The sequence below is a fragment of the Octopus bimaculoides genome, chromosome 16 (assembly GCF_001194135.2).
Source record: "Octopus bimaculoides isolate UCB-OBI-ISO-001 chromosome 16, ASM119413v2, whole genome shotgun sequence".
NCBI lineage: Eukaryota > Metazoa > Mollusca > Cephalopoda > Octopoda > Octopodidae > Octopus > Octopus bimaculoides.
Window position 1 is genome coordinate 49,552,549 of NC_068996.1, and position 16,120 is coordinate 49,568,668.

The 16,120-nt window shown below is 37.4% G+C and overlaps 1 protein-coding gene across 7 annotated transcripts in view; it reads left to right on the forward strand.

The window, feature by feature from the left end:
* The window catches only part of LOC106877586 (putative mediator of RNA polymerase II transcription subunit 26), a 243,671-nt gene that overhangs the window by 203,073 nt on the left and 24,478 nt on the right, over positions 1-16,120 (forward strand). For 6 of the 7 annotated variants that reach the window (XM_052973745.1, XM_052973743.1, XM_052973742.1 and 3 more), the window contains 4 exons: positions 196-439; positions 6,135-6,906; positions 9,653-9,879; positions 13,390-13,498. In XM_052973745.1, coding sequence (XP_052829705.1) covers positions 196-439; positions 6,135-6,906; positions 9,653-9,879; positions 13,390-13,498 — 1,352 coding nt within the window. The remainder of the gene's footprint in view (positions 1-195; positions 440-6,134; positions 6,907-9,652; positions 9,880-13,389; positions 13,499-16,120) is intronic. The other variant, XM_052973746.1, reaches the window with a different exon arrangement.

Here is a 16,120-nt window from a genome sequence, read left to right on the forward strand (position 1 = left end):
TATATATATATATATATATATATGACAGGTTTCTTTCAGTTTTCATCTCACAAGACTTTAGTAGGCCCAAGTTTATAATAGAAGGCACTTGTCCAAGGTGCCATGCAATGGTACCTAAAAATAATAGTAAATGAACTTGTACCTTAATTTTGCTAATTTTTATATATATATTTCTGTCTCCTTTTTTTTTAACAGGTGGGAATCGTGTTCCTGCTGAATCTGCATCTCTCCGTGGTGCTGGAGCTACTACCGCAGCTAGAGGTAAGATTCGGATGCCCAAAGGGCAAACCGTTATATCACGCCAAGCTGTTCAGTGTCAAGTTTGTGCCAAAACCCTCAACAACCCCAGTGCCTTGGCAAAACACAAGCTCACCCACAGTGATGAAAGGAAATATGTCTGCCACATATGTTCTAAAGCTTTTAAAAGACAAGATCATTTGTAAGTATTTTCCATCCCCAGCTATTTTTTTATTGTGGTTGCTTGGTTTTGTTTTGTTTTTTTCTGATTATTTTAATTAGTATAAGACTTACATCATCATTATTTAAAATTCCTTTTTCCATATTGAGAGACAGAGGTAGGATATAGGAACAGAGTGGTGGTGAGTGTGTGAAAAAGGTGTGACAGATGATTAGAGATGGGGATTGAGGAAGAGGCAGTGAAGAAAATAGGAGTGAGTCAGGGAAGAGGAGTTGGTAGTGGGAAGGTACAGTAATAGGGATACAGTGTGATGCATTGGCAATAAAGGTTGTCGTTAATGGCACTTGAATAAGAGTAGTAACACAGTCAAGGATGGCTGTTGTGGGGTAAGGCTTACAGGGTCTTGTTTTTGCTGAGACAGATGGGGCTTTTTCATGTTGTATAACTTTTATTAATACATGTATCATTGATGTAGAAAAACACATGGCATCAGGTAACCACCATGAATTCTGGTTCTTCTTGCTGTCCATGTTGCTACATGTACATGTTTCTATTGTATTTCAATAGCGCCATATATATGACAGTGCAGTGACTATAGACACATTAACAGCTGCTTACATTTCAACAGTTTGGGGGAAGTGAAAGAGTGGGCCAGGGAAGAGATAAGGGTCAGCAGCTCAAGGCAGCCAAGCAAAGACTGGACAAGTTGCCAGCAAAAGGATAACACTTGGGCTCTATCTCTCCTCTCGCTTAAATGGACAGTAGTGGCCATGAGGCTTTGATACGCAACAGCACTTGGTATTAAATAAGTAGACACTTTTAATAAATTGGCAAAAACCAGGCAAAACCTGACAAGTTTCGTTGCTCTCCAGTCCATTATACAAAAGGAGTTTGTGGTTAAACTGTTGAGCTTACTTATTAACTAAGGCTAAATTTACGTGCATTAAAAAGTACGCTTGCACACTTAATTTCCACTTTAACCACACATTCACTATTTCAGTTGAGTTACATTTTTTTTTTAATGTTTTAAAGAGTTAGCTAAAGGGAAGTAATAAAGTATACTTTCTAATTTTTTAGTGTTGCATATTTTACATGCATGTGAATATTTTGTTTTTTGGTTAAGTTTTACCATTTCACTTTCTCACAGATGTGTATTTATTTTGATTAGATTTTAATCTAACCGAAATATGCAAGAGTTCTCTATATGCAAAATTGTTTTTTAAATATAATTTATGTTTAAAAATGCATTTTTCTTTCTTTCTGTTTCTTTGCTGATTTCTGCATTTATTTTCCTTATTTAAAAAAGATACAAAATACTAAGTATATGAATCCTATATATAAGGATTGCATTGAAACGAATTCATATTAAAATCCATACATAAATTTTTTTTTTTCAACAATTGATATTTCAAATTTCTTTTTTATATATATAGGTCAGCATAACCTATAATTTCCACTACATACAATCCGATTTATATTTATATAAGGGCATTACTACAGAATAATGCCACACACTAGACTTCCAAAATAAACACATTATTACCGAATTCGAGGAAAAAGCAACTTTTAAAAAAAGAACTCAACTATATAATTATATTCTTGGGAATAAAAAAAATGATGGGTTTTTTTCCCTTATGAATTTTTTACACACTAGCTTCCTGATAAAATTCTTGTACAAGATTTTTATCCCATTATTGAATTAATTAAATACAATCCTATTTATATATGGGGAAGCAATTTCATCTAAAACTGTTTTGAAACGAGAATTATTACAGTATGGAAGACACGTGTTGGTCATTCAGAAACCCACAAAAACTGTTAGCTGTACTTAAATATTTATTTTTGTCTTGAGTGACCAGTTTCACAGTTTCAAGTGACAAAAATTTTGACACTGTTTGATTAAGTAAAGTTAACACATCTTTGTGTATTTCTGAATGGCTGATATATGCTTTCCACACTGCAACCATATCAACATGTTTAACTCTACAACTTAATTTCTGAATCAGGATGGCTCAAAAGATGCACAGTCAGCCAACAGCTTATGTATCATGTAATCCCAAACTACAGCAGCTTATTTCTTTTGAACAGAATACTTGATTCTACATTACTTATTTGTAAAGTGTTTGCCTCTTAATTTACAACAAAGTGCATATCATCATCAACCACAAGTTGGGTATCTTCCCTGTATCTGGGGGTCGGTTTACCACGCCTTTTATTTTTTTTATATCATCAGTCTTTAATGGGCTTCTTGCTCTTTCCCTTCATACTTCCTACCAGAATGATCTTTGGCAATGAATCTTAACTCATTATATTCTCAAAATGTGATTGCTTTGTTGCTTTGATTCTCTATAATAGGTATCTTCAGACTTTCAGTTTTTCTAGTACTGCAGCGTTTGCTATTCTGACTTCTTTTCCATTACTCTGTCATTGTCCAAATTTCTGCCCCATACCAGACAAGTGGAATAAACACATTTTAAAGAAGGAGAATAAAATTAAGTACAGGGAAAAACAGATGAGAGGTACAAGGATACTGAAGTCCTGCAGCTTCAGCAATATTAACGAGAAAAGATTTTCACCTACGTATATGATATATGACTTTGTCCTTTGTTGTAGGATAAGAGGCAAAATATTCCAACTGTCACTGTAGAATCAGGTTGTCTTGATTCTTATTTAGATATACATTCATCATCATCATTTTAAAATCCACTTTTCCATGCTTGCATGGGTCAGATGGAATTTGTTGTAGTGAATTTTTCATCTGGATATATTTCTTGTTGGCAGCCCTCATCTATTTTTAAGCAAAGTGATATTTCCCTGTGGCTGGATATGTTTTCTGAAGATTGAAAATGAACCACCTCACTATTATGATTACTGTTAACAAGGGTGCACATAAATACCCACACACTCATATATATTGCTAGTGTCATGTAAATGGCACGTAAAATGCACCTATTACACTCTTGTAGTGGTTGCTATTAGGAAGGGAATCCAGCCATAGAAATCTTGTCAAATCAAACTGGGACCTAGTGCAGCTTACTAGTTCCAGTCAAACAGTCTAACCCATGCCAGCATAGAACATAGACACTAAATGACGATAATAATTATGGGCTTCTTCCAGTTTCTGCCTCCCAAATTTGCTTGCCCACAAGACTTTGGTCTGCCTGGGGCCATAGTAAAAGACACTTGCCCAAAATATCATACGATGAGATTGAACTTGAGACAGCATGGTTGGAAAACAAGTTTCATGCTGTGTCATCAGATGCTTGTCACAGCTGATAACATGAGCCATAAATCATATAGAGCCAAGTGAAACTGTCGTTAAAAAGAATATCTACAGCAAATATTTTGATTGCTGTGTGTATGCATAGCTGTGAATTTAAAAACTTGCTTTCCAACCATGTAGTATCTGGTTCAGTCCCACTATTTGTCACTTTGAGGAAGTGTCTTCTATTATAACCCTAAGTCAACTAAAGAGTGCATTTGGATGATGGAAACTGAAAGAAGCCCATCATGTGAATGTGTGTGTATGCTCTATGTATACCCTTATCTTGACATCACATGATGGTTGTTAAGCATGCATCACCATTTTTGAAGCAATGTATGTTCATTTCCAGTTTTTTTTTAAGCCACATCTGGTTATGGAGAAATATTGCCTTGTTTAGAAACAGATGAGGGTTGGCAACAGGAAGGGCATCTGGTCGTGGAAAATCTGCCTCAACAAAATTCCATCTAACTTATGCAAGCATGGAAAAGTGGACGCTCACTGATGTGCTCTTGACAGTGACAAGCACTTTGGTACATAATCAGGGCATCAGAATAAAGGACTCTGAGATAGAAGTCTAAGTGTCAATAAGCATGATTCTTAACTGATTCCAACAAAATATATTAAACTCATATTTTGATGTGATCTCATCTTCTTTGTCCACTTATTCCTGGGAGGGTTGTGAGGGCAAAGTCCTCAAGCACACCTTCACTCAGGTTTGGTCAGCAACATCTGTTTCTTATCAATCTGGCTGAATCTCCAAGTGTGACCAACCAAGCTCATGGATGTTATCCAACCATCTTGCTCATGATCTATCACTGGGTCTCCTGCTGGTTGGTTTTGCTAGTAAAGCCTGTGCAGTGCCACGTAAAAGCACCCAGCGCACTCTATGGAATGGTTGGCATTAGGAAGAGCATCCAGCCACGGAAACCATGCCAAATCAGATTGGAGTCTGGTGCAGCTCCCCAGATTGCCAGCTCTGGTAAAACCATCCAACCCATGCCAACATGGACAATGGATGTTAAATGATGATGATGTCTGTAATATTAGAACTGTGATCTTTCAATTCGGAGGATGAAATTTTGATGTGACGCTCAGTAAAAACAGCATAGGTAACAATGTCACAAAGTGAGAAAATAAGAAATGGTGGCTCTAAACAGAGTAAGAAATAATTGCTCATATCCAATTAATTATGAATCAATTAATCTCAATAATACAAAGAACTTGAGTTACCTTTCTCTTTCACTTATTACTTTTGTTAAACAAAGATATCAAGTTGAATATTGTATATGACAATGTATAAGTGATGGGTTTTTTGTCGGGGTGGTGGTTTCTAATTCTTGGTTGTGGCAAAAAATTGCCATGCATTTAATGCAATCATATTACAGAATTAAGGATGAGTTACTTAGCTTATGGTGAAATATGTTAGTCCTTTAGCACTGAGGTTGCTCTGTCAATGTGTTTGGAAATAATAATCCTTTCTACTGGCCTCATTTGTGGGGAGGGGACTAGTCAATTACATTGAACCCAGTGTGTAACTGGTACTTAATTTATTGACCCCGAAAGGATGAAAAGCAAAGTCAACCTCGGTGGATTTTGAACTCAGAACATAGCAGCAGACGAAATACAGCTAAGCATTTTGCCTGGCATGTTAGCAATTCTGCCAGCTCGCTGCCTTAATGTGTTTGGAAATAATAAAACATAATCTACATGACTTCAAGATTTTGATGGTGTGATTGCATATTTTTAGAATGACACTGTAGGATAAGTGTGTCACATTGGTTTGAACATAAAACAGGCAAAATATTTGAGCTGGATCTGGCTAGTTTTAATGCTGAATGGTTTATTTTTTCTACAATAAAGCAGGGTTTGTCTTATGCAAGAGTGCATCTTATACCTTGGAAAATTCAGTAACAAAAAATTAATCAAGAATGTTATTTCCAAGTACCAAATCCTTAAATGCTAAATGAGTTGGATCAAAAAAGAAAAACATGTGGTGTCAAAACAAATGTGCCAAATAGCCAGTACCGAAATGTCTGCACCAAATCATTTCATTCCATTATTGCTACCTTAACCCATTACCTCCCATAATTCTATTAACTGGAATTTTTTTTATGAAACTTTGATTTCTAGCATAAAACAGCCTTAGAAACACGCTGGAATGATCAAAATAACATTTCAAAATAACATTTTAAATAGAAATAAGCGAGATATTGGGTGAAAAATTAGCAAACCTCATTTGAATATCAGAGAAATATACCTAGTAGATATAGCAAAAAGGTTAGATATGTGTAAATATTGACAGATAATTACGAAATTTGTAATTTTTAAGTGATCTCATATGAGATCACTGGTAGGTAATGGGTTAACAAAGTAAACTCATTATGCTTGATTGGATTAGTTACAAATATCATTTTTAATTAATTAGTTAATTATTTATTTATTTACTTTCAGAAACGGACATTTGGTTACACATCGTGCTAAAAAACCTTATGCATGTCATTTTGAAGGGTGTGATAAAAGTTACTGTGATAATCGGTCATTACGGCGCCATCTAGAAAACCATCACAACAAACAGAATCACGATGTTAACAACAGCAGCAGCAGTGCAGCTGCCAATCCTGCAAGTGCTCCTGCAGTTGCCAGTGGAAATGCAGGTTCGGGTATTGCTAATGCAAGTACCACCTCAAGTTCAGTCTCAACCCAGAGCACAAGTAATGTACCAGTATCTTCAATAGCCAATCAGTCTATGGATTTCCAAGGAAACAACAGAGGAAGTGATATTTTTAATGATAATACTAACAACACAAGTCGTATTCATTACGCTCCACCACCATACAACCCATCAGTAACTCCCGAGGACAGTCAACAATGTGTGAGCACACAACCACAGTATTTCCAGTTTGACACTACTGTGCAGCAAGTGCAACAGTTGCAGCAACAGCAACAGCAGCAGCAACGTTTACAGTCACAACAGAAACAACAACAACAACAACAACAACAACAGCCGCAGCAAAAACAACAAGCACCACCACCACAACAACAGCAGCAATTGCAACAACAACAGCAGCAGCAGCAGCAGCAACAACCACAAAAGCAACAGCAGCAACAACAACCACAGACTCAACAGCAGCAGCAGCAGCAACAACAACAGACACAACAACAACAAGCATCATTCCAAACCTCAGACAATATACAGAACTGGCAACAGGACCATATATATAAAGTTGGTATTCGGATTAATGGATCTTTTTATTTTTTAAACTTTTATTTATTTTAGTCATTGGACTGAGGCCATGCTGGGACACACCTTTGAGGCACCTTTCAGTCAACCAAATCAACCCTTATTTTAAAGTTTAGCACTTGTTGTCTCAGCCTCAGATTTTGCTGACCCACAAATAATATTTTCTTGCTGAGATTAGTTTGCATATCACAGCATATTCGCAAATACTAACCATTAGATGTCAAGAGGATTTGTGTATGTTTTATTATAAATTCATAGTTGTTACAGGCACAGGAGAGGCTGTGTGGTAAGAAGCTTGCTTCCCAACCATGTTGTTCCAGGTTCAGTCCCACTGCATGGCACCTTGGGCAAGTGTCTTCCTCTATAGTCATGGGCCAACCAAAGCCTTGAGAGTGGTTAAGTGGGCCCTATTGTGAGTTCATAGGACTTTCAAGGGATGATCAGAGTCTATGGAAACAGTTCCCATCTGTATGTGTGATCTACCATACACAACCGGTGGTAAATCGTCCTCATGTTGCACCTTCTTGCCACAGGATGCCCACAGACACAATCCAGCACCACCAGATTCCAGAACAGATGCTGCCTGGAATTCACCATTGCCCTCCAGTTAGCCGGGTTGAAGCCCTAGCACAGCCGGTATTAGACCTGTCCACCTTGGGTGACCCTACCAGGAACTCGAAGTCCTTGATGGCATAGCTCTGACACTCACTCATTTAACCTTCCTACCATGATGAAGAGTTCCAATGATCTGAAAAGATAATAGTCAGATATAGGCGCAAGAGTGGCTGTGTGGTAAGTAGCTTGCTTACCAACCACATGGTTTTGGGTTCAGTCCCACTGCGTGGCACCTTGGGCAATTGTCTTCTACTATAGCCTCGGGCCGACCAAAGCCTTGTGAGTGGAATTGGTAGACGGAAACTGAAAGAAGCCCGTCGTATATATATATGTATGTGTGTATATGTTTGACAACCGATGCTGGTGTGTTTACATCCCTGTAACTTAGCGGTTCGGCAAAAGAGACCGATAGAATAAGTACTAGGCTTACAAAGAATAAGTCCTGGGGTCGATTTGTTCGACTAAAGGCGGTGCTCCAGCATGGCCACAGTCAAATGACTGAAACAAGTAAAAGAGTAAAAGAGAGATAAAGCAAAGCCAGGAGAATAAGGAAGACTAGGTAAAACTTCCATATTTAGTGCTATATTCTATTATTGAGTGATTTGGACAATATATAGTCTTGCATCATTTTGTAAGAGCCACACCTCTTCACAATATTGACTAGTGATGGATACTTTTTTTTGCATGATTTTGTGTAATGCTTCCAATTGACAATGCTTTTCTGCATTAACTGTTTAATTTTGGTTTAACCCTTTTGATACCATATTTCTGTTGAGATGCTCTGTGTTTCTTTCAATTAATTTTAAATATAACAAAGAATTTAGTAAAATAACTTAGTTATCATTCAGCTAGTGTTAGGAACATAAATTGTGACTAAGGTTTGGTGGAAGATTTTAATTCAGAACTTTTGTTAACAAGACATTTGAAGCCAGCAGAGTTGGTATCAAAAGGGTTAATGCTTCGTGATAGATGACACTCTTCATACCCCACCAATTACAGCATAACTTCTTATGGGTGTAGTTCTAGTTTAGGGATAGGTTCTCTTTTTTTATTGGTTGCTAACCTTTGTCATTTGATACAATTATAGAGAACCCACTTTTCATGACTTGTGATGATTCTTCCTAGGAGAGCTTTAGTGGCAAGCCTACTCTTCAAAAACAATCAGAGGACAACTCTTGGCTTAAGCTGAGAAGCAATCAAAGGATGAAAGACCCACTGACTAAATTTAGGCAATTTTTCTTGTTCATGAAGGGGTTTTGTGATCAAAGTGAGATTTGAATTGAACTGTTTTGTTAATTCTCATTCAGTTTGGTTTGGATTTTCCTCATTTACAGTTTTCAGAGACAGAACTTGATAATCCAGAAGATAGAACTTGATAATCCAGATTGCAAGGAAAAATTTTCCCAAGCAAAACTGGCCAAACCATTGTTGGCATGTCCCGTCACTTAAAGTTTCAATTCCATAGACAGAACAATGTGAATGTGAATTGAAATAGAGGTGGATAAAAAGGTTGATCACGTGTAGCAGGAACATCCAACCATAAAACACAACCTCAGAAAATCCATCCAACCATGGAAGAGCAAACATTAAAACAATAGTGATGACATAAAGTGAAGGTGCATGGCTCAATGGTTAGAGCTTCAGGCTTACAATCATGGGGTAATGAGTTTGATTCCTGGACCGGGCTGTGTGTTGTGTTCTTGAGCAAGACACTTTATTTCACGTTGCTCCAGTTCACTCATCTGTAGAGATGAGTTACAACGTCACTAGTGCCAACCTGTATTGGCCTTTGCTTTCTCTTGGATAACATCAGTGGCATGGAGACAGCATTCTGGTATCCATGGGCGAATGATGGTCTTCCATAAACAACCTTGCCTAGATTTGTGCCTCAGAGGGAAACTCTCTAGGTGCAATCCCATGGTCAGTCATGACCAAAGGGAGTCTTTACCCTGACATCAGATATAGTCAGTGGTTTGATAAATAATTGTTTCGAGAATCCATAAGTGATATTTATTTAGTGTACCTATGTTAAAAAGATTGAATGAAATTAACCTTAAATATATAATATTGTTAAATAAACTCATTAATTGTTACTGTATTCTTGTCTTTGCAGGTAAACCAATTTATGAACCAGACTGTGATAAACACCAGTCAGAACACTTCTCAAAGTAGTCCAAGGACAGACCCTGAACATTCCCCTGGATACTTACAGCAAATCAGTCCTATTAGTCCAGCTCCATTACCAAACCAATCCACAAGTCCGTTGCAGTTGTCAGGACAACAGAGACGCTCTTGGTACAAGCCACCAAACTCTAATACTGTCGCAAAATCAAATAATGAGTTAGTGTATTAGTATCGATTTATTCTGTTTTATACCAGTTGTTAGAAATGCAGTCTGGTCAACAGGTTACAGTAAGAGACATCTGCTATTTCTTACAAAAGCATTGTAGATTGAAATCAATAGCTTGGGTAGTGTACCGGTCATGCAACAAAGATGGTACATTATCTTCATCTTTTATTTCTTACTTGTCTCAGTCATTGTCCACCAAATCTACTAATTAGAGCAAAGCTTTATTAGTTGACAGAACCTGAAAGAACTCTTTCATATATGCATATATATGTTTGTTTGTGTATATATATATGTGTGTGTGTGCGTGGAGGTCCAGTGGTTAGGGCAGTGGACTCCCTGTCATAGGATCGTGGTTTCGATTCCCAGATCAAGCATTGTGAGTGTTCATTGAGCAAAAACACCTAAAGCTCCACGAAGCTCCAGCAGGGGATGATGGTGAACCCTGCTGTACTCTTTCACCACAACTTATTCTCAATCTTCCTTCCTGTTTCTGTTGTACCTGTATTTCAAAGGGTCAGCCTTATTGCACACTGTGTCACGCTGAATCTACTTGAGAACTGTTAAGGGTACATGTGTCTGTGGAGCGCTCAGCCATTTGCACGTTAATTTCACGAGCAGGCTGTTTCATTGATCAGATCAACTAGCATCCCCTCGTCGTAACTGACGGAGTTCCACGACGATATATATATATATATATATATATATATATATATATATATATATATATATATATATATAGATATATATATATATATAGATAGATAGATAGATAGATATAATTGTTAAAGAGGACAACTAACATTAAGGCATGCCAAACATCTCAAGTCATACATTATTATTATTATTGGAAAAAAATTCAATGTCTTACAGCTTTTTCTAAGACATCCCAAAGTATGGGGTATCATCAGAGAAACAAAACTCATCAATAAGATATTTTAACCAGTTAAAATGTCTTATTGATGAGTTTGGTTTCTCTTTTTTATTCCCTGATGAGAAGATTGCATTGTTTTACATCATTTTATTCCTTCTGGAATAATACCAATGTTTTCTTCGAAACATATGTCGGAAGTATAAAGATTTGAATAACACCTGCATTTAACTCCATTTATCTATTTATCTATGTTATTCTAAAACATTTCACCAAAACCTGGAATTTCTACCTATTTAAGTAGGCTGTTACATCCTTGGTACTTGTGTGAATTTTTGCTGCTCTAGTAACTTTTTTTTTTTTTTTCCATGTTATTTGTAAACATTGAAAAAATACACATACTTTTATTTATACACAAGAGTGACAGAGACAGGCAGAAATAAGGAAAATGCCCCTTGTATTTGAATACTATGCAAATATTCTTTTAAAATACTTTTTATTTAATTTTTCCAAAATTTAATTGTTTTCCATACTTACAGTTGGAAAGGTCTCAGTGACTGAAACCGGTACGGAAATGTTTTTTATAAAATTATTTTAGCATTTTCTACCTTGACTTTTTTTCTATATATATATATATATATATAATATAGTACCGGAAAAAGGTAAAGACTCCCTTCGGTCATCAATGACCATGGGATAGTACCTAGATAGTTACTCTCCGAGACACAAGTCCAGGCAAGGTTGATTATGGAAGACCAGCAGTCAGCCATGCATACCAACCTCTCCTCTCTATGTTACCAATGTTATCCAAAGGAAAAGCAAAGGCCAATACAGCTTGACAACAGTGACATCACAACTCATTTCTACAACTAATTAGCAATTTAGGCTGCTCATGTTTAACCACAGGTCTACCCTGACCGAGCAGACCAGCAGACCTATATGATCATAAGCATTCCAACCATGTGTAATTTGGTGGGAGGGAGTAGTATTTGACTGCTATTTATAGCAGGTCAGTGGTGAGAGCATTGGGCTCACTATCATGTGATAGTGAGTGGTATTCCCAGACTGGGCTGTGTGTTGTGTTCTTGAGCAAGACACTTTATTTCACATTGCTCCAGTTCATTCAGCTGTAGAAATGAGTTGTGATGTCACTGGTGCCAAGCTGTATCAGCCTTTGCCTTTCCCTTGCATTACATTAGTGACATGGAGAGAGGGTGGAGGTATGTGACCTAGTGGTTAGAGCAAAGGACTCGCAGTCAAGGGATTGTGGGTTTGAATCTCAGACTGGGCGATGTGTGTGTTTATGGCAGAAAGTAATGTCAAACTTCTGCTGATTCTTTCACCACAACTTTCTCTCACTCTTTCCTCCTGCATCTAGCGTCTCCAGGAAACCGGCCCTTATGAGCCAGGCATGGCTTGAGAAGAAACAAACAATAACAACATGGAGAGAGGTGATTGGTATGCATGGGTGACTGCTGATCTTCTGTCAACAATGTTACCCTGGCTTGTGCCTCAGAGGGGAACTTTCTGGGTGCAACCCCATGGTCATTCATGACCAAAGGGGTTCTTTACCCTTTTTACCCTTTAGCAACTTTGTAGAAGGTTCATTGACGAGTTTGAGGAATTATAAAAATTTCTGTTCAGAATACAGTAGTTTTATGGTGTCAGAAGTGAAGGGCATATTAAGATTAACATGGATTTGTTTCAAATGCTTGCCGTACTCTGTTAAAGTTGTCCTTGACTTGGTCAATGAAGACAACAGGAAACTGTTTCTTTTACCCCCAGTTGATTCAAGTTAGAGTGGTGGGAGAGGGGGTGCCATGTGGCAGCCAGTGTGCATTGGTCAGTCTGCCACACACAGCTCATAAAAGACAACACAACACAAATACAGCATATTTTATTCTAAGAGGAGGTGGTACCATTATGTAGCTGTCGCTTATTTTCGTCTTGTCTGAAATTGAGAAAGATGAAAAGAACTTTCTCCATATGTTTTCACATGTATTTGAGCAAAACACTTGGGTTTATGTGAAGGTGTGTGGCCCAGTGGTTAGGCTGTTGCACTCACCATTGCTAGATTTGAGGTTCAATTCCCTGATTGGGTGGTACATTTCACATTGTCCAGCTCTCTTTCGATCAGTGGTGGGGTTGTTGACCTGCTCGCCTAGCCATCAGGGTGGTGTCATTTGAAGGCCAAAACACTGCAAGAGCGCATTGTGACCAGCGATGTGTAACAACATTTGATAGCCTGGTCAGTCACATGATCACGTGACTTGGGTTTATGTGCCTCACTTTATCTACTTAGGAATAGTTAACCATATTTTTTAAGTCTCTAAGACTAGCATTCTGTCCCAGAAGGTTTTTGTTTCTTTTTTTTTGTTATGCCAATAAACTACAAACTTCTGAAGCTCACAAAAAAATTAGCCTTTCTCTTTCTTTTTCTCTCTCTCTCCTCCTCTCTCAGTTTTCATTATTCCACAATTACTACAAATAAAAATAAAATAGCGTCCCGTGTTTTATACCTAAATATAAGTAGGCATCATGTTAGCTTTTCTACCATCTTTGTATTTACTTATATATTAATTTTTGTTTTTTAATTATCTTTTCTAAAAACTTCGTTTAATTTAATTTTCAGTGATGAATCTAAACCTGTAAAGTGCAATCTGTGTTCCAAGAGATTCAAAAATATTCCTGCTTTGAATGGACATATGAGACAGCATGGTGGCTATTTCAAAAAAGTTAAGGTCTGTATTAGAAATTTCTTTCAAACCAGTCAAAGAGTAAACCAACATATGGATTATGTGTTATAGTCATGTACATTACGAGTGGTTACATATTTATTTCTATGTGATGTGAATATGTATATATCTCTGTGTGTATTTTCACTGAACTAAATAAATGACAAGCAACGAAAGAATGTTGACACAAGCATGGCTGTTTGGTAAGAAGTTTGATTCCCAATTACATGGTTCGGGGGTTCAGTCCCACTGCAGGGCATCTTGGGCAAGTGTCTTCTACTATAGCCTTAGGTCGACCGAAGCCTCGTGAGTGGATTTAGTAGTTGGAAACGGAAAGCCCATTGCATATATATATATATATATATATATATATATAGGTGCAGGTATGGCTGTGTGGTAAGAAGCTTGCTTCCCAACCACAAGGTTCCAGGTTCAGTCCCACTGCATAGCACCTTTGGAAAGTGTCTTCTACTATAGCCTCGGCCAACTAAAGCCTTGTGAGTGGATTTGGTAGACGGAAACTGAAAGAAGCCTATTACATATATATGCGCATGTGGCATGGCTGTGTTGTAAGAAGCTTGCTTTCCAACCACATGGTTCCAGGTTCAGTCCCACTGTGTGGAACCTAGAACAAGTGTCTTCTTCTATGGCTTCAGGCTGACCAAACCCTTGTGAGTGGATTTAGTAGAAGGAAACTGAAAGAAGCCTGTCATTTATGTGCTTGTTGGTGTGCATGCACATGTGTGTGTTACTGTCTCCTTACCTTAACATCATGTGATGTTGTAAATGAGTGTCACCATGGTGTTGTTTGTTTCCAGGCTTCTGTGGAAACATGTCTGGTCATAGAGAGATATTACTTTCCTTGGAAACAGGTATGGTTTGTTGACAGGAAGAGCATCTGGCTGTAGAAAATCAGCCTCAACAAATTCTGTCCAACCCATGCAAGCATAGAAAAGTTGACAGTGAAGGAAACTCCCCTCTTCTTACATATAAAAATGTAATTGAAAATAAAATAACCAAAACCACTTAGAAACAAAATTGAATTAGGTTAGCTGTGTGGTAAGTAGCTTGCTTACCAAACACATGGTTCCGGGTTCATTCCCACTGCGTGACACCTTGGGCAAGTGTCTTCTACTATAGCCTCAGACTGACCAAAGCCTTGTGAGTGGATTTGGTAGATGGAAACTGGAAGTAGTCCATCATGTGTATGTGTGCGTGTGTGTATATATCTGTTTGTGTGTCTGTGTTTATCCCCCACCACCATCACTTGACAACCGACATTGGTGTGTTTACGTCCCCATAACTTAGCATTTCAGCAAAATAGACCAATAGAATAAGTACTAGGCTTACAAAGAATAAGTCTTGGAGTCGATTTGCTCGACTAAAGACAGTGCTCCAGCAATGGCTGCAGTCAAATGACTGAAACAAGTAAAAGAGAGATAATGGCTGTAAAGTGGTTGGCATCCAGCTGTAGAAACTATGCCAGAGCAGACAATTGGAACCTGGTGCAGCCCTTCAGCTTGCCAGTCAAACAGTTTGACCCATGCCAGCATGGAAAATGGATGTTAAATGATAGAGTTTATTTTTTTAGATGAGGGTTGTATTTGCTTTACAAGATTCCCTAGATGTGAAACCATTTGTCAACAGATATTATTGTGTATTTTGGTAGGAGCCTTCTGCTAATTTTAAAGAAAAAATAATCTATCAATAATTAATTAATAATAATGAAGTGATCTACAACCAGTGTGTATGCTTTTATTAACAGGATGATCTTTCCAAAGTATAATAATTTAGATTCCATTTGATGAGAATATTATTTAATCTTGATACTGAAGCGATTAAGTGAGCCCCCATGTGATTGCTTGATCTGGTAAAAATAGCAGCCAAATCATACCTTACTCATCTTAAGCTAAGAAAGGATGCTGGGTTTTTTTTGTTTTTTTTTTCTATAATGTAGTCTTAAAAACTACGAAGAAGATAGAAAGGATGATTGATTGTGCCAAGGGACCATTCATTATATTTCTGATTTATCAGTAATTGACTTCAGAGATAAACAACAACACAAACATTTGACAGCTCTCGAATGAAATGAAGGAAACAAGCAAAACTGTTGTAAAACCTTTGTGTTTTTTTTGTGGGGGGGGTGGTTAATGAACAATCATGTATTATGAGAGGAGAAGCAGGACTGAGATAGGAGGAATGAAAGAAAGAGAGAGCATGTCACTTGGTTTCTTTTTCTATGGTGTGTATGAGAGAAAGAAATGAGTATGTTACTCGTGTCTTCTATGGTGTGTGAGAGAGAGAGAGGAAGGATGGGTTAAAAGAGAATGATAGAAAGCATATAGCATTTTGTGTGTGTGTATATATATATATATTTGATTAATAAATTTAAAAAGGGATAAAAATCTTTTACAAGAATTTTATCAGGAAACCAGTGTGTAAAAAAAATTCATAAGGGAAATTTCTATTCCCAAGAATAGGTCGATACATTGTTGAGTTATTTAAAAGAAAGTTGGTCTTCTTCTGTTGGTTGTTTTTCCTCGCATTCGGTACTAAATGTGTTTATTTTGGGAAGTCCAGTGTGTGGCATTATTCTGTAGTAATGCCCCTTATATAAATATAAACGAA